We start from the raw sequence: 18,451 nt of genomic DNA, 5'->3' as shown, positions 1-18,451 counted from the left end.
GGAATGAGCCACACACACACACACACACACACACTTCACACACCCTTTCCACATTTTTAACACCCTTGTTTCGGCCCGACTGCTACCTTCTGTTTCCTTCTCTCCTTAGTCTTCTCTTCCCTAACACTTATCATCACAACACTAGCACTGTTTCCATCAATCTTCCCATTACTTTTAGACATGCATGCATCCTTTTCACATCAGTCTGCAGCTCTTGTTCTTCACAGCAGCTGATCCATTCTGAATGAAGCATGTGATTAAATTGAATGCCCTTCTGCTCTTGACTGCAGCCCTTAAATGTGCTTCTCTCTTGACATATCATTGACAATCTTTTTATTCTGCTGCTACCTGAGCTACAGTCTGTCTGTACAATTGATGTACTTGCCGACTGCGAATTATAAATGAGGTCTGTGTGTGAGAAGAAGGGATCATGCTGAGAAATAAGACGGTTTTTTTACTGTGAAGAATCATCTGCCAAGATGCGAAAAGAAGTACACTATGACAGTGTTTGAGCTGAGATATTAAATAAATAAAACTATGTGTTTTCATTTCCTAAACCCACAGAGCATTCACATAACTACATTATTCTGTCACGCATCATTAGATTATGGTAAATGCAACTCTGTTTGTGTGTGTGTTTGCTAGAGAAAGAGAGAGTGTTTTAATGATACATGTATTTGCCTTCTCACTTACATTCTTGATTCATTTTGTCTGGTCTCAGTGCACCGCCAGGATAATGACTTGTCTCCCGAAGAGCGTTTGGGGAATGCATTAACAACAGGAAGGTTAAAGAGATCCATCAGTAATTTTAATAGCTGTATGAGAACATGAAGTACTGTGGTATATCTGGGAGTTATTGAACATATACATACAACATCCCATGAGACTTTGTAAGTGCACAATTTTCCCCTGAGAATTTTCAACATGTTTTGGAAAAGCTGCTATTACTTTTCATGTCTCCTTTGTGTATACACAGCCCAGGAACCTTTTCCAAAAGATAAAAATTTAATTATAACCTACGCCGGGGATTATGCAAAGTGTTTAAACACAGAATAGTGACACAAGACGTTTGTCACTTTAAATGTTTCCACAAATGATTATTCATCATCATGTTTTATCATAAATTTTGGGTCATCAAACATGGTTTGCATTTTTGAAAATATTTTGTTCCAAACTTCAAGTAAGCCATTCCATGATTTTGGATGAAATAGAAAACCTTGTGAGAAACACATTATTTGTCAGCAGTCATACATGACCTCTATTTAAATGGGATCCATTCCATACAAAAAATAAATGCACCTTTATATATAAAGTTATGCCCAAAAATATGTTGGCAATTTTCGACATGGACCTGTATACACAAGTCAGCATTCTTAAAGAATCAGCTGGATTTGAAAATCGTTTTGATTCAGTGAACAACAGGTCAAACTTATGTCTACATGGCACAGCAGGGAAAGAAGTTTTTAGTGCTAATTCACCCAGACGTGGCTATTTGCTGAAAATAATGACCACCAGCAGTATGACTAACACTTCTTACTGTGAAAACATAATCCCTTCACGTTTAAAGGCAGGGTTGGTCATTTTCTCCAGATACACTTTTTTAAGATTTTGTTTGACACACTACCGAACACTAAAATCCTATTTACATATTTACCTCTGGGGGATTCAAAAAGAAACCTTGAACCTTGAAACCTTGTCTTTAGGTCCTGACAGACATTAAAAATTAATGTGCTCTGAAAAAGGAACAAAGAAAATCTGTCATCTGTAGCAGTTGTAAGCCTGTAAAAACGTCAACCATGCAATGTTTGCCATGGGGTAATAATCTGATGAACCAAACCAATCATGCCTCTCAGTCCTCCTTTTCTTTCTCTACCGTGTCACCGATGAAGGTGTTTATACTATGAGTTTGTTGTTGGCTGTTGTGGGTAGTAAAACACTTTTTTGTCCTTTACATGTGCTATGATCAAATGTTGTGTTCACTTACCACTGAATGAGAAATAGCATGACGTAGTTTCTGCACAATGCAAGAGATGAGCTGAGGTCCGCTCCTGGTGCATGTAAGTTACAGGCCAGACATAAGTGCTAAATTATTTAAATTTTACACTATTTATTGACAGAAACTGTTGGAAATGTTTATGTAATATTAATATTGCAGACAGGGAATGAGGTATTTATTAAATGCATCTATTCATGCATGTAATTCATGTATTTGTTCTGGATCTCTATTTTAGAGCCATGTTTTATTAACAGTAATAATGTGTAATAAATAAATCCAATGCATAGCTTTATAGAGGTTTTTACCAGAAAACAGCAATTATACTATTATTTGATAGATAGATAGATAGATAGATAGATAGATAGATAGATAGATAGATAGATAGATAGATAGATAGATAGATAGATAGATAGATAGATAGATAGATAGATAGATAGGGAAATTCAGGTATTTTGTTTACACTGAGCAATGGTTTGTTACTTTAAATGGATAGAAGCCATGAAAGATACACTGTGCACACAGACACAGTAGCTTTAAATTTAAAGAGGTTTTCATATCTTGTGATTTGGTTTGTCCCCTGATAACCCCTTGCCCGAGCCATGCAGGTGCTGTTTGATAAGCTAAGCTCTCGCTTATAATCAAGTATTAAGTCCCGCTATAAAAAAATAGCATGGTGCCAAGAGGTTAAGAGCTTAATTATGAACAACCTTCATATATCGGAGGTAATTTGGACATACTTAAGTTCTGGAACATGACGAAACCAAAAGTCCAGAAAAACAATAAAAGCTTGTTTTATGAAGCTTTCAAAGCCGATCCTCTCCTAATGTTCTCACATGTAGAGGGAAGGAGGAAACAAATGAAGGTAACATTTCTGATGAATTTCTGAGACTTTTCTGATATTTTGTATCGTGACATTGCCATAAGACCTAAATATTGATCAGGTCAACTACATAGCTTTAAAATATATGTATTCTTACATATTTCTTTTAATAACAGAAATAGAAAGCCCCTGAATCAAAAGTAGGACACACAAAAAAATCAAACAACTTGGAACTCAGAGGGATTACTGAGGGGGTGTTGCAGAGTATTTGTAGCAACAACATGTCCTACATATAAATAGAGATATGTGTTTGTAAGTCCCAGAGTTGTCCAACTATGATACATTGATATCATCTAAACACCATGCACAACGTATCAATGTGCTTTGTTTTTTTTGTCACTGGATCATTGGTGGTGTGGTGTGTATGCCCTTTACCAGAGGTTGTGTCAATATTTCTGTTAAGCCAGTGGACAATAATGCGGAAGGTTCCATAGTGACCTTTTCTCAGCAGTAAAACAAAAAAAAAATGTCTGCATGCACACAGGTACATGCTCAATGCATAGACTGTAGACCCATACGTGCAGGTCTGTTTATCTGAGTTTGTGTGCACATGTTCCCATGCATAAGCAGCAGGAGCAGCATTGATTACTGTTATATACATACAGGTAATTGACATTCTCTCTCTCTCTCTCTCTCTCTGTGGGACCTGCCTCTGGTATGTTAATAAAGCCTGTCAGTGCAGACGTCTTAATACACTCAATACAGTGGCAGGATTTAGTATTTCAATGCATTCTTAATCAAGGCATCATCAAAGGGGGGAGATTGACAGGTGTCAGATGTTTGTCTACTTGTCCTGCTTCAAATCAAATACAGTACTTCATCTTTACTAACACAACAGACTCAAACAGTACTTAAAACACTGTACCTGTAACCTTTTCATAAAATCAGACTGCCACTTCAGCTTACAATCTCATTAAAATGTTATGCAACTGGAATTTGCTGAATTGATGCCCTATTTTCAAGCCAAATGATGTAAATAATGTTTAAAGAATCTTTTGACGTTTTGAATGTGCCAATGATACAGTATAGTCCTACAAACACTTCCTTTTATATTTATTGATGCTGTGAAAGCTGTCATCCTTTGTACTTTTTCCAGCCTTAACACATATTCCTCTGCATTTGTGCTGTTTGGGGGGGGGGGGGGGGGGGGGGGACACCTACCACTGAAATCCCAGAGGTGTGAACCTGAGTGTCTGCACTGTAGCACTTGAGTCATCATAATGAGTCTGCTTCAATTCTCTTTGCAGTGGCTGTCATTCCTCTGCCTCTCATTTCACTGCATCTATCTCTTTTTCCTGTATCTCTCTCTCTCTTTGGCTCTCCCTGTGCAGCAGCAAAGGCTCAGCTCAAATAGTGTCACTGAAATGCAGACATTAAATTAATCATAGAACTTGAAAAGGGGCGTGTCACTGGGGCTGCTTGGCCACGGTTGGCAATGTCCTTCCAGACAAACCAAAAAGTTGTGCTGTAAAAGAGACTGCTAGGTTTTGTATGAAATTTTAATGTGGCATATTTTCTTTTGTTGGGAATTTTAAGTGTTGTATATGGGCATTCACGTCCTTTTGAGTCCTTTACGATTTAGCAAATCTGTGTTGGACATATTCTTCATGCCACCCCTGTATGTATCAATGCAATACCCCGGTCAAAAAGGTCTGGACCATCTGTGCTGTAAAGGAGCTGATATCTCATCTGATTCTTTAACAAAAACTATCGGACACTTTTTAACTCAATACCATAGACTGTAAAAATTAGACATGAATCACTCTATTGACAAAGCCCTGCTAAAACATGGAAAACCCTTTTTTCTTTTTTTCAAAAAAATTGCAACAAAAACAACCTTTCTGTTGGAGGAAAAGGGTTAACTTACTTAAATGTTACCTTAGAGGGAACAACAAACTACTTTTCTCCTGTTGAATGTGTGCCAAGTAATTTGTAAGTGCGCCATGCGCTTTTTGTTGTCATTTACGGCTAACGCTTAGTCGTCTGACTTGAATGCCTGACAATTATTAGCACAAATCATACACGTTATTTTTTTTTCTTCCATAAGAACACATTATTCTGGCGGGATCAATCTGAACTCGTAAAGAATATCAAGAAAACACGTCAGAACAGAAAATGATCATATATAAACGTGTTTTAAAAACATTGCTGCAAGGATGACGTGTATGTAGGGGTCCTTTAGACTTCCGGGTGTGTATAAACAGACTGCAAAAGGAGTTACCTTGCACTAAAGATGTACGTTTCTCTTATTTTTGAGTTATTATACCTGAATGTGTTTCATCTTAAGTAGTGTTCAGTATGTTACTAATAACATTCATGTTATTGTCTTCGTTAGGTCTAAAGTAACGTTTAAAATCACCCTGACGTCGGACCCTAAGCTGCCATACAAAGTGTGAGTACTCAGCAGTCACAGCTGTCCTCTTATCACACTCAGCTTCTACTTTTAATTAACTTAACGACGTAGATGTTGTTTTTTGATGCATTCGTGGGATGACATGGTGATATATTTAAACAGGGTCTCTTTAAATGTGTCAGCTGTTTAGAGTTTTTAAACCCAGCCTACTGTACCATAATTACCTAAACACAGTGTGATTCTGTTTGAAATGGATGTGTGATCATGTTAATAATATAATCCAATGATGTGTACAGTGCATCTATAGTCAGAGCAAACTTTCTTCAATTGTCAGCCTATAAACATGTAAGCTGACAACATGGTGAGGAGATGAATCCTGTAATTACAGCAGCTACTTATCTGAAAGAGTCATCGCCTGTTTTTATTGAGATAAAGAATAATTGTGGGAATTATTAACTCATTTCCAATAAGCTGAATCGAGGTTCAGAATCAGAATCATCATTTTTGGCCAGGTATGTTTACCACACAAGGTATTTAACTTCAGTGTGCTCTCTCTGTACAGATGTAAACATTAAATAATAACAATTAGTTAAAAATAAAACCAGGTAATTAAAGACTAATATGTACAAGACTAAATAAGATAATACTAAATATAATAATACAGTGGTGATTAGTGTCCTACTGTAGAAGGACTCATATTAAAAAGCTGTTTCTACAAGCAAAAAATGACCCAAAATGTAAGTACTTTAGAGGAGTATGATTTGTTCAAGCAGTTTTTAAACACATACTGCTACTGTCAATTACAGCAGTAGACTAATTTAGAGTGACATATCAAATGTAATGCCTGATAGATGCTAATGTGTGAGAGGGGATTTTCCTGTTATTTTTTATTTCCTGGAAATACATGGTTTGTGTTTTTCATGACAAAGGCAGATCAAGCAGCTAGCAGACTATGGTAAATGTTGATTGATTGAAATATTGATTCAAACTAACACTGCATACCTCACCTTTAATGTCAATCTTTGTCCTTTCAATGTTGCGTTTAATACAGAGCTGGAACTGGCCACAGCAAATCTTTGATGTAGCTTAAACAAGTTTGGAAAAGAACATCAAAAATCCAACGCAAAATATCCATCCATTCATTTTTATTTTTTTTACAACAGCTATATTTTAGGCTGTGAATGCAGAGTCAAATGTCCTAACAGACCTCCACTCTGAATTTTGAGTCATTTATATTTCTTTGAATAACAAAGTCCATGTAATAATTAAGCCCTGAAGTGTTGACTGGAAGCAGGCTCCTGATGAGGTCAGACATGGCTTCGCCTCAGCTCGTAATCTTTCACCATGAACAGAGAAGATAGTAAAGGCATAATAATGAGGCATCATATGAATCCTGACAGAGCAGCTCCCCAGCAGTCCATTTGTCTGATTTCTATAATCACCAGTCCCTTAAGAACCTTTGATGATCTTTAAATCAGAAAGTTTCTATTTCTTTATGAAAGTTGATTTTTGGACCCTGTAGCTCCTCAGCCGTTTCAGTTTAAAATTGGTAGGGGGTTATTGACATTCTTCTAATTGGAAGTCAGTTATGGGACTTATGGTCTCATATCCTCAGAATTGACTCTGACAAAAGTCATGTTCCACTCAGTTGACTTCAAAAAGGAAATGTTGCTTCTGTTCTCTTCAAAGAACCAGTGCATGTCAGCTACAGAGCGGCCTCTAAGTGTGATTGACTCGCTCTGCACCATTCAATTGCCACAGAAAACTGCTGATCAACACTCAGGTCAACAGGTTCAAAGATGATGTTTTAGCACGGGGCGTATTGTGTAGGGGATGATGTAACTTTGAATCTAACTGGAGAATTTTGAACTGTTTTCTTGCAGACTAAGCGTCCCTGACAGCACGCCTTTCACAGCGGTGTTGAAGTTTGCAGCTGAGGAGGTAAGCTTTGAAATATGAACATGTCGCCATCAACATTGTACTTTCACAGTGAGACGAAAGATGTATCTCTCCATAGCTGGATTATTGGGAGGAAAGGAATGGAAAATAAACGTAATATTAAATACAAATAACAAATCTATAGAAAAACTATCGACTGATGTGTCCTATTTTCCGTGCAGGAGGTATCTAGAATGTGTAATTTAAATATCTTATATGTTCACATTTATTTGAAAACAAATGAAAGTGATACGTGCAGAGTTTGCAAACATGTTAACTTCAGAAAGTGAAACAATGCCAATCATTCCCCCACAAAATCTTGTATCCATTGGTTAGTTTATAGGATCAAGTTTAAAATTCTAGTTCTGGCTTTCAGACGTTTGCATGGTCAGGCTCCCTCTTATATCAGTGATCAGATCCAGCCTTACACCCCTGTGTGGGATCTGAGGTCTATGGATCAGGATCTGCTGAAGGTTCCAGGTCCCAGGTTGTTGCTCGTAGGCTGTGGAATGAACTTCCTCCCTCTTTGCGCTCGATTGACTCAGTTGACACCCTCAAGAGCAAACTTCAGACTCATGTATTTGTCCAGGCTTTTAATTGGCTACTTTTGGGCTGCTATGGTTTTGTCTTGCCTTGGCCTTTTATATTGTGTGTGATGTTTTGAACTACGTTGTGAAGCACTTTGTGGCCTTTGTCTGTGAAAGGTGCTATATAAATAAAACTTTCTTACTTCCTAATTTTCCACATGTGCACTCCAGTTACCATGTTGATGCTTCGCTCACATCAGCTTGCCTTTCCAAAATGGACAACAAAGAGAACACTTAAATGAGACATATGGCTTGAATGTAGCTCTCATGACTGACTGGAACTCTCCAGACGGGGAAAAAAAACAAAAAACTGATGGCAATAAGCATTCATAAGACTGAAGGTCTGTCTTAATTACTCTTCCTTTGGGATCCAAAGACTCGTTAGTAGCAGTAAAAGATGGACATATCTACTACTTAGATAATTAGCATCTCTAAGATATTGGTTTTCCTTTTATTTTTATTAGCAAACACAAGATATTTGGCTTCACTTGTGTCCAGCTTGCTTGTCCTCCCATCTTTTAATAGACACAAAATCTTTTCAAGGCAGTGTCACGTTTTCAAATTAGCTTGCTGGCTAACGCTGGCACATTTACAGAAATGTCATGAACCTCTGACGTCCTTTTATGATTAAATGTGCAGAGAATACTATATTTTAACTTTTAAGGGCTGCATGCACCGGCCATGTAACATTTTGTTTCACTTTATGCACATGTGATGATGGGGTGCTAATTTACCTCCATGTGTTTTGTACAATGCTGACATGCCACAGTGCTTTGTTGAAGTCTGTCCTTTTTTTTTTGTTATCTGTATTTATCAAAGGTCTTTTTTCAGCCCTCGTGTTCAGGGATTTTGCATCTCTGTGATGAGTTGGACAGAGAGAGAGAGAGAGAAATTACAAAATGAAAACTAATTTCAAACGTATTGATTTGTTGGTGCTGGGATCTTTGACAGTCATTCTTTTAGTTGCTAGATTTTTCTCAGCCAGTTTGATGCCGCATGAAACAAAAACATGAATTCCTGATCTCGACAGGTTCCCCGTGCTGCTTGCGCTACCTGGCAGTAGTTTGTGGAGCAGCACTTTGCTAACCTTATCTTCCCGACAACAGACTCTTCCCTGCACCCTCCACTGCAAGTCTCAGCAGCCCACATCCTCTTTGGTCGTAACCTGAAGGAGGACATGTATTGTCGAGTGATTATCTTCCAGAGAGTCAAGCGTTGCCATCTACCCCTTAAGCTCTCTCTGGACTGAGTGTGTGAGAGAGTGTGTGTGTGTGTGTAAATACCTGGAGGTCTGAATTTTGTGAAAAGACATGTCTGTCATGCTAAAAACAGACTAAAGAAAAATCCATGAATGACGTTTTCTTTTTGCACGTTTCCCTCAGTTTCTTATTTAGAAAATGTCACACAACAAAGCTGTATGAATCTCACTGCGCAGAATCAGCGGATATAACTTTGATTCTTGCGCATGTATTCAAACTGGGACATCACGCTGGGGCGAACATGACCGCATCATGTCTCCGAATGTTAAAGCAAAAGAACTTCAGTTCTGCTCAAAGCTCTGAAATGAAGCTTTTGTTGTTGAATTCACAAAAAGGGGTTCGAGTGTGATCATTTTCCTGCCTTTTCTTTTACAGTTCAAAGTGCCGTCAGCAACCAGTGCAATTATAACAAATGGTGAGTTGTTGGGCTTTTTGTTTTGGGACGGGGGCTTTCAACCAAAGATTGAATGTTTTTTCAGCCAGAGCAGAGCTTCCCTTGATGGATTGTTGAAAAGAAGCACTTCACTGTAAAAGGAGAGGCTCATTCTTTATAATGACATGACTGTTTTAAAAACTCCAGAAGGCTACACAGTTAACTGTTGCCATTGACTCGGCTCCAACAGTCGATTCCACATTTCTATTTGTTTAACAGAAGAAATACATTATTCTTTAAATCACAACATAATTTTAAAATCAATATTTATTTTCAAATGATTGATGACTGAAGAAAGTAGCTGTGTAATAAGTGGGATTAACGTACTGTGAGAGGGTTGTTATCCCTTCATGGCTAGAAGACCCCCTAAATCATATCGGTGGTCCTGCTCACCGTCACAGTGTTACATCCCACAGTCGGCTCACTCTGAGTGATCCTGCTCGCGTCTGCAGAGTTTCACAGCCTCAACAAGAAGCTCAATCCACTGACAGTTCATTGAGCTCAAAGAATGCAGAGAGATGAATTGCTGTCAAGTCGGCTGAAAAAGCTCTTATTGTGTCTCCTCATCAATAATTTCCTCGTGATTTTACACAATCTTTGACATTTAGAGTTAATCAATCGACAAATAATTCATAGATGTGTTTAAAGTCAAAGATGTCCTTCTTGTGTTCTACTCGCTCTGCTAAAGAGGAAGTCATCTGTATTGATCTGTCGGCTCCCGGCAGGAAACGCAACAACACTAACACCACTTCTCTCTGGCCAAGTATTACACTACATATTGACCCATTACTGACTCCACGTTTTGTTTTCATACTACAGACAGAAAAAGGCTAATTACACTTACAAGCAGCAGAAATGGTGATTAGAGTTTTAAGAGATGGAGATGTGTTTGATAGATACCGCTAAGAGTAATATGAGGGTTAAATCAAACCTTGCTCATACTTCACATATGTCAAGAACCTCACTGAGCTACCCAGCATAGGTATTTGTAAAACGATTCTCTGTTCAGCTGGGTGGATCTTGACTAAACGTTTGATATTAAAGTCAGAGTGATGAAAAGAACACACGGTCAGTAAATAGTCCACTAGGCTGTTAGTTCACATTATTGCCTCGGTCATTATTTTCTGACCGTTACACTGTGGAGCGGCAGCAGCACACAAACCTCTGTGGACAGTGTGAGGCAGTTAATAGGAACGGTTCACCAGCAGCATGCCTGATGTTTATCCCTCATGTGCAGCTACGTAGTAATAAGAAGTGACATTTCAGGGGGCTTGTGGGGAAGGATTGTTGCATTCTGTTGCTGATTAACACCAAGGTGACGTTTGTGTTGAAATTACTGACATTGGTCAGACTATTTTTTTTTTTTTTGTTTTTTTTTTGTTTTTATGTGTTCAGGATCAAAAGCTAATTTTTTTTTTATCCAACAGTGGTCACACTGTAATGTTTGTTTGGGATAAACTGATGATATTACAGATTTTCTCTTTACTCTCTGTGCCTCTTATTTACATGTTTGTCTATTTGAATAACGTTCTTCTTCTACGGTGGTCTTTCAGACGGAATAGGAATCAATCCTGCCCAGACAGCAGGTGAGTTATGATGTTGCTTTGGAGCTAATGTCTTAGTTTATCATAAACAGATAAACCGAAATAAGCACATTGGATGTTTTTATACATACTCTCTAAAAGTTGCTACGTCTTATTCCTCCTTCACTCGTGTGAATGAATGTAGGTGGAAGCATTATCCACACTTAACAACTTCTCAGTTTGCTTTCCTGAAAGTGTTAATAGCTGACTGCATTAACTCAGGACTCCAATAATCCATGTTTTATAATGCCTTCTGATAGAACCAGTGGCATTAGTTAAATAGTTTAAACAGTGAATTTGAAAAGGCCCACAGAGGCAGTGACTTCAGTTGGTGGCTCTATAAAGACACTGTATTATGAAGCGCTGTACTCGAGGGAGCGTGACAAATCAATTTGGGATCAAGAAGTTCCAGCTAATCTAATCAGGATTAATGTATCTGCTGTGGGGTTTCAGGAAAGCAGGCCAGATGTGGCAAACTGTGACCACATATAAACATGGTTAATGACTGAAACATCTTTGCTTGCATTAAAGTTATTTCTATGGAAATTACGTTTACTCCTTTATAAATACATTAATTTAAATAAAAAGTGTCCTTTGACTGGAGGTGGCTGTGTAGTCTGAATTTAACTCGACTTTACATTAGCACATTATCGAGAACCTCTGGTGAATCAGCCTTTTTGATTTTCGCCCTTAGGTTCTTCCTCACTGTGTAGCCCACCTCTTCTTATATAAGTCTTCATCCTTTATAAAGACAGGTTACACATGAGTGATTTGTCTGCATAGAGTAGTAATAAGATAATGCCCGCTATGACCAAAGGCATGATGGGAGGCTTTTTTTTTTTTGCTACGAAAGCAAAAGAATAGCGGGTATTCATAACAACGTTGTATCTGTAAAAGAAAAAAAGAAAAAGAAACATCCATGCTGTGTGCTGCCAAGAATAGCCTCATTTCAGACACATCTGTCCTTCTGCCATTTCCACCCACTGGAGCCACTCTTCATGATTGGTCAGCACACTGTTAACGTTCATCCTCCTCTCCAACTGACGGCTTTTTTTTTTTTTTCACTGTCAGGGAGGGGATCAAAAAAAAAAATAATTACAGTTTAAAAACAGACATAAATCATCCTCCCAAAAGTATTTGATGTATATATAATATTTGATTTGTTCTAAATTCATAAAGAAAGTAGAAACAGATTAAGTCCAGACTCAGAATATAAACCCAAAGCATTTTAAAAACTTTTCTTTCAGGGCATCCTTTCAACCTAACTACAAGTCCAATAGATCCAGTTCTCTGTGTAACTACCTCACTTGTATGCAACACTTTAAACAAAGCGCACCACTAGATTCTTGTTTTCCTGCTTCTTGTCTAAGTTGTGTGCTAATCAGATAAAGTTTAACTTAATTAAAGAAGTGTTCTGTCTGGGTCATCACTGTTTATTTTTGATTAATTCATCTTATCTCGGAGTTGAAACTGTACTGTCTGAAAGTACACGACCAGTTTCTGTCCTAGCTGGTGTGTTGCCATGTTTTGGGCTTTATTGACAGTGAAACCCTTTATTAGGAATCGCAGGCTGTAAACTGTGAGCTTATCTTTGTGTTCTTCGCTGTGTTGCAGGGAACGTGTTTCTAAAACACGGCTCAGAGCTACGCATCATTCCAAGAGACAGAGTGGGAGGACAAGGAGACTGATGCTCCAAGCTTTTTTACTCGTTCACGGCATAATGACTCACCCGACAGAATCATATAACACTTGAGACCCAGGAAACACCTCAGCGTGTGTCATATTTATTTTCTTGCCCACAACCGACAGTGACTCACATGAGAGTTTTTATATTTAAACTTAATGAGGACATGCACTCACACTTGCATGCTCCCTGCTTCTTCATTCTCCTTTTTTATTTTCTCCTCAGTCAGTTTTTTTGGGTCTAAAGATGACAGTGACATCAAAAGATCCCATGGGTGCTGATGAATTAATATCCACAAACAGAAATGCATGCTGGGTAAATGTTAGCAAAGAATTATTAAAAAATAAAGGATTAATTCAAAGCTTTTGTATCATTGTAAATGAAAATAAACCATTAGTATGTCAAAACAAACATTTAGTCTACTTTGCAATTTTTTTCTTTTTCCTCATTTATGGAGATAACCTGACAACCCATTTCTAATTCCATCATTTTCAGGATCAGCATTTTCAAAAATGTGATTTTTAAAAAAAAAAAAATTTAATTGTCAATTTTTGCAGACACGTGGATCTTTGCTGCCCTCTGTTGGTGAGAAATTTTTACTGAACCAAGGTTCCCTACTTTCTAAAGTACACTGCTAAAAAAAAAAAATGAAGGGAACACTAAAATAACACACTCTAGATCTGAACGAGTGCAGTATTCTTATTAAATTTACATAGTTGAATGTGCTGACAACAAAATCACACAAAAATGATCAATGGAAATCAAATTGAATAACCAATGGAGGTCTAGATTTGGAGTAACACTCCAAAATTAAAGTGGAAAAACACTACAGGCAGAGCCAACGGATGTAATGTCCTTAAAACAAGTCAAAATGAGGCTCAGTAGTGTGTGTGGCCTCCATGTCCCTGGATGACCTCTCTACAACGTTGTGTCGGTTGTAGACTCCTTGTCATGCTACCACGAGAGTGAAAGCACCGCTAGCACTCAAAAGTGACCAAAACATCAGCCAGAAAGCATCGGAGCTGAGAAGTGGTCTGGGGCCACCATCTGCAGAACCACTCTTTTATTGGTGGTGTCTTGCTAATTGCCTGTAATTTCCACCCGTTGTCTAACCATTGGCACAACAGCATGTGAAATTGATTGTCAATCAGTGCTGCTTCCTAAGTGGGCAGTTTGATTTCACAGTGTGATGGACTTGGAATTACATTGTGTTGTTTAAGTGTTCCCTTTATTTATTTATTTTAGCAGTGTATATTCACTATGAAGTATTTTCAAACGGTAAATGTAAAAAATATAAAATGAGTCATTAGAAAGATATTCATGTGCATTGTCGACTTCATGAGGCGAAGGTGAGAAAACAAGGCTGGCATCCTAAAAGCATTGATTTAAATACAAAGACTTCATCATGTTTGACAGTGACAAACGTTGCTTTTTGTCTTCAAATGACATTGAATGTTTGGTTTTAGTCTTCTGTCTTCTCCTTTTCTTCTTGAAACTTAAAGAAATCCCGAGATTAAAAAATGCCCTCTGATGAAGTCTCCCTATTATTCTCATCCAAAACAAAATCACGACTCATCGCTCAGCCAGTTGTTTGTCCTGAAATGTGCCTCATTGTTGTCTGACTGATTAATGAAGGAAAGCAGTTTATTATCCTCTCCACATTAGTCATTTTCATCAGAGAAGGGCAGAATCATTTATTTCTGAATTTCTTCACACTTGAGAAACAAAAAAGGAAGCACTCTTGGTAAAGGCTGGAGAGAAAGATAGTGTGGGCATGTTGCAATACACAGCAGAAAGCACACCATATCTATTAGGATGCAGAATCAAGACGGAGAGGAGGAGAGCGGTGAGTGCTGTCACAAATGGATTTTCTCATTTGTTTTCATCAAAGCCACTGCTGGGCACATTGAGCAGAAATGACTAATGAAATAGGAAAAAGGCTCCAGAGTGCTGGAGATGCAGCTTGTAATGGTTTTAAAGGGATAGCGTGACACATTCAATCTACCTTGTTAAACTTAACAATTTACACTTTTAAGGACTTAAAATGTTTTCCATTTTTAGTTAATTAGTACCTGGTTATTTTTTCAGACCAATATAAATACATAACCTTTTATAATGCTGACTCACTTTAGAAAAAAAATCTATGTATTCATTAAAAAGTAAAAATCTGTAGAAAGATGCTTTTGTAACTAATGTCTTGTGTCCTGCCTGTCTGTATACTGCTACTGGACTGCCTTGAATTTCCCTCGGGATCAATAAAGTATCCATCTATCCATCTATTTATTTGCTGCATAAATAAACCTGTGGCTCAGTCCTGATTTCTACCTGCTCCCAAGAGGGGGAAGTCTTCTGATCCACAACCTGCTGCACAATTTCAAACCTCAGCAGTCAATCATCGTACTGGAAAATTGTCCTTATCTAACAAAAGATTTTTAGAAAAAAAGACTGTTTGCTCTGGTTGTTTCATTTATTGTCTGGCTTAGAGTCTCAAAAAACCTGTGGCAATCCGCTTAGTTGACACGAGACAGGGCAAACATAAGGGTGTGAATGTGTTTGCTGCTGTGGGTGGAGAGAGATTTCTTTAGGGTTTATGGGTTGTAGTAAACAGAGCTTTGGAACTTCTGTCCTTTACTGCTCTGAAAAGAGGTTTATATTTGACTGAACAATCCGACACCTCCGAGTCCGCATTCTGGGTGGTAGACCGTGTCCCCTGCTATGACCCCTTGCCCTTTTCCTTGAGTATATGAGACATATGAAAAGGTGTACTACGGCTTAAAAACATACTAAAAGTTTACCAAAGTTTTATACCTTAAGATGACCTTTACTCCTTTGTATTCCTCCTAGACCAGGAACACTGGTGCCTGATAGGCCTACATGTTAAAGCCATGATATTCTGACAAAAATGTTTATGTCTAAAAAGTCTCCAAAATTCTGTCATCGTTGTGTTCAATAACATTTTTGACAGGTCCGCAGTCATTGTTTTTTTTTTTTCATAACATTTTTTTCGCGAAAAATTTCGACAGGCCCGCCGTCATCATTGTTTTTCCTTTTAAATTTTTGACAGGTGGGGTCATCATTTTTTTCCTGAAATTCTCACACATTGTTTTCATGAAAAATTTCGAGAGGTCCGCGGTCATTGTTTTTTAATGTATAATAGCGACAGATCCACGGTCATCATTTTTTCCCATGAATTTTTTTTTTTTCATGAAAAATTTGGACACAATGATGTACGATAAAGTGTGCTTAGTTAATTTTGGCCAGTTAGTCTGCTTTATGGAGTAGATAGCATTTTTGTTTCTCACCACCTCACTGAGGAATCATTTCCAACAGCCTGTATTTTACTTGAAATGACAGAATCCAACTCTGAAGACAGCAGTGAACTAGAAAATCCCAGAGGTAACCTTTGCTCTATAGCGCTGGAACTAAAATATGGCTTAATATCCAGCATGCATCTGTCTGGAGACAGAAGGTCCTGATGTATATTTTCATGATGTTTGTGGATAACATTGCTCTAAATGTTTTTCCTCCGTGTTCGTTTATGACAATGTATTATGACTGGTTTTTTTTTCCACAGTTTGAAACCATGTTGTTTCTCCTTCTAATTATTTTATAAACCTTGATTTTCTTTGCAAGAGTGACTAAAATCATCTTGCAGACACTTGGCAGAAAGAGTAAACGGGTGATTCTCATGAAATCTTGATTTCATAAAGTTACATGAAATTTTTAAAAGGCAAGAATAAACATGCTTCTTTTTTAGGCATTATAAACAAGGTCTTAAGTGTTCGTGGGCATTAATTTTAAAATATTTACTGACAGTTTACCAACTTTTAGAACACATTTTCCAAAACAAGTCCATAAAAATCTCATTACCGCAATGGTCTCAAAACATCAAGATCATACAATGAAAAAATGAATCTTAATAACACGGTGAGCGCCAGCAGCTGCAGAGACAGATTTAGAAGTTGAGGATGCACCGTCGTCTTTTAAATCGCAGGTGTGGAAGCGTTTTATTGTCTCCTTTCTGGCTTACCAAACGGAACTTAAAACTCTGCTTCGTCACACAGAGTCAGAGCTTCCCTGGTTTAGTTTGAACAAAGGAGCGTGAAAAACTAACATGGAGAGTTACGGTTTGTGCAAGTTCATCTTGGTCTTAAACGGCTATTTCTTAAACTTGCTCTTTGGCCCCCTACGTTTGCATCCCAGAGCTCTAACTTGACTCTCTCAGGTCGTCATGGAAACCTCACACAGTTGCTATAACACACCCTGACCAATCACGTCAGAGGGAAAATGGTTTGTTTGTTTGTTTTTAAAAACCAACAAAGAGGTTGGAGTCTTTTCTAGAACAGAATCCTCGATTGAGACATCAAAGAAACGCTGAGGTCACAAAAAGCTCCGAGTTCACTCCCAGCTTCATGACCACTTTGAGCAGCCTCTTGATCAGTCGTTATTTTCACAGCAAGTCGGAACTTTTACAAACCTTTAAAAAACGTTCACTTACTCGGTTCTCTACGAGCACAGTCAGTAGTTTCGACCTCTGTACGAACTTTAACTGCAGCGATGGATAAACGCTTTCACAACCAAGCTCAAAATCCAAGGAGGAGCAGAAATCTGGAGGATACCTGCAGCAGCATGCAAGACTTCCAATACCAGTTTGACTCAGAATTCGAGGAGGACAAAATGTCCCGGCTGATGGCAGAAAATACTCATTTAAAAGCACAACTCAAAGATGCCGAGTACCACCATAAAAATGTTTATTATAAATATGCAGCTGCAGACAAGAAAGTTACACAGCTCAAGACCAAGCTGAACAAGGCTTGCTCCGACCTGCTCCAAGCAGAGAATAAAGCTGCAGCTTTGGAGAGTCAACTTGAGATGGCCAAACAGAAAAAGGAGCAGCCAAGCGCCAACGCCACTGCTGAGGTTTCTGCAGCCAATCAGTGCACCCAGACTAAGGACAAAGACACCTCAGAGCTGATCCTGCAGCTGCAGACAGCTCATGAAGATCTGGACAAATTCACCCTCAAACGTCAGTCCAGTGAAGACTTGCAGGAAGAGGATGAGCAAGAGCACCGGCAGAAGGTCCGTGCTCTGAAGACGGGCATCCTGAGCCTCAGTGAGAAGCTGCAGCAAGAACAGGCTGCTCTCCTGAAGAAGGCCGCAAAAATGGATCCCTGCACCGGCCAGTCTGCTCAGGATGAGGAGGCAGAGAAGATTAACTTCCACATGCAGAAGCTCCAAACTCATCTCCTGAACCAGGCCCTGAGTCTGAATACAGTCTGCAAGGAGAAGAAAGCTTCCAACAAATTCAAGTGGGTCAGAAGCCACCGAGAGCAGGAGCAGCAGACCGACGAGCTGGACGAGACAGCAGCGAGTCAGACAGCTGCCGATGTCGAGAAAGACCTGCAGAGGATCAAAGAAGAGTCTCAGGCGGAGCTGGAAAAGTCCCGCTCCTCCTTCACAGCCGATTTGGAGAGCCTCAAACTGGTCAACGCTGAGCTCGCTGCGGCCCAAAAAAATGCCCAAGAGGAGCTGCAGCAGCGGCAGAAGGAGTGGCAGGAGGAGAGGAGCTCCCTCTTAGACGCCATTCAGCTCCTCCACAAGACTCTGAAGGAGAAGGAGGAGAAGTGGACGGAGAGGGAGAGCTGCATGGCCTACAGGATGGAAGAGCTGGAGAGCAAGATGGAGGAGATGTTGGAGAAAAAAGCAAAGAAGAAGAGAGGCTGGCTCAGACGAATGTT

The 18,451-nt window shown here is 38.8% G+C and overlaps 1 protein-coding gene across 1 annotated transcript; it reads left to right on the top strand.

The window, feature by feature from the left end:
- The first annotated feature begins 4,932 nt into the window (after nt 1-4,932).
- Nucleotides 4,933-13,124, top strand: ufm1 (ubiquitin-fold modifier 1). Its single transcript, XM_079356391.1, has 6 exons — nt 4,933-5,111; nt 5,212-5,268; nt 7,113-7,170; nt 9,389-9,428; nt 11,000-11,032; nt 12,644-13,124. Coding segments are annotated over exons 1-6 (264 nt in total). The 5' UTR covers nt 4,933-5,109; the 3' UTR covers nt 12,718-13,124.
- The last annotated feature ends 5,327 nt before the right edge of the window (nt 13,125-18,451 follow it).

Source organism: Symphodus melops (assembly GCF_947650265.1).
Source record: "Symphodus melops genome assembly, chromosome: 11".
NCBI classification, from domain to species: domain Eukaryota; kingdom Metazoa; phylum Chordata; class Actinopteri; order Labriformes; family Labridae; genus Symphodus; species Symphodus melops.
This window is presented reverse-complemented; position numbering and strand designations above follow the sequence as displayed.

Bases quoted from the DNA above. Each gene is read 5' to 3' on its own strand.
- ufm1 (XM_079356391.1), top strand. The intron at 9,429-10,999 runs GTGAGTTGTTGG...GTGGTCTTTCAG, and splicing joins CAGTGCAATTATAACAAATG to ACGGAATAGGAATCAATCCT. The intron at 11,033-12,643 runs GTGAGTTATGAT...GCTGTGTTGCAG, and splicing joins CAATCCTGCCCAGACAGCAG to GGAACGTGTTTCTAAAACAC.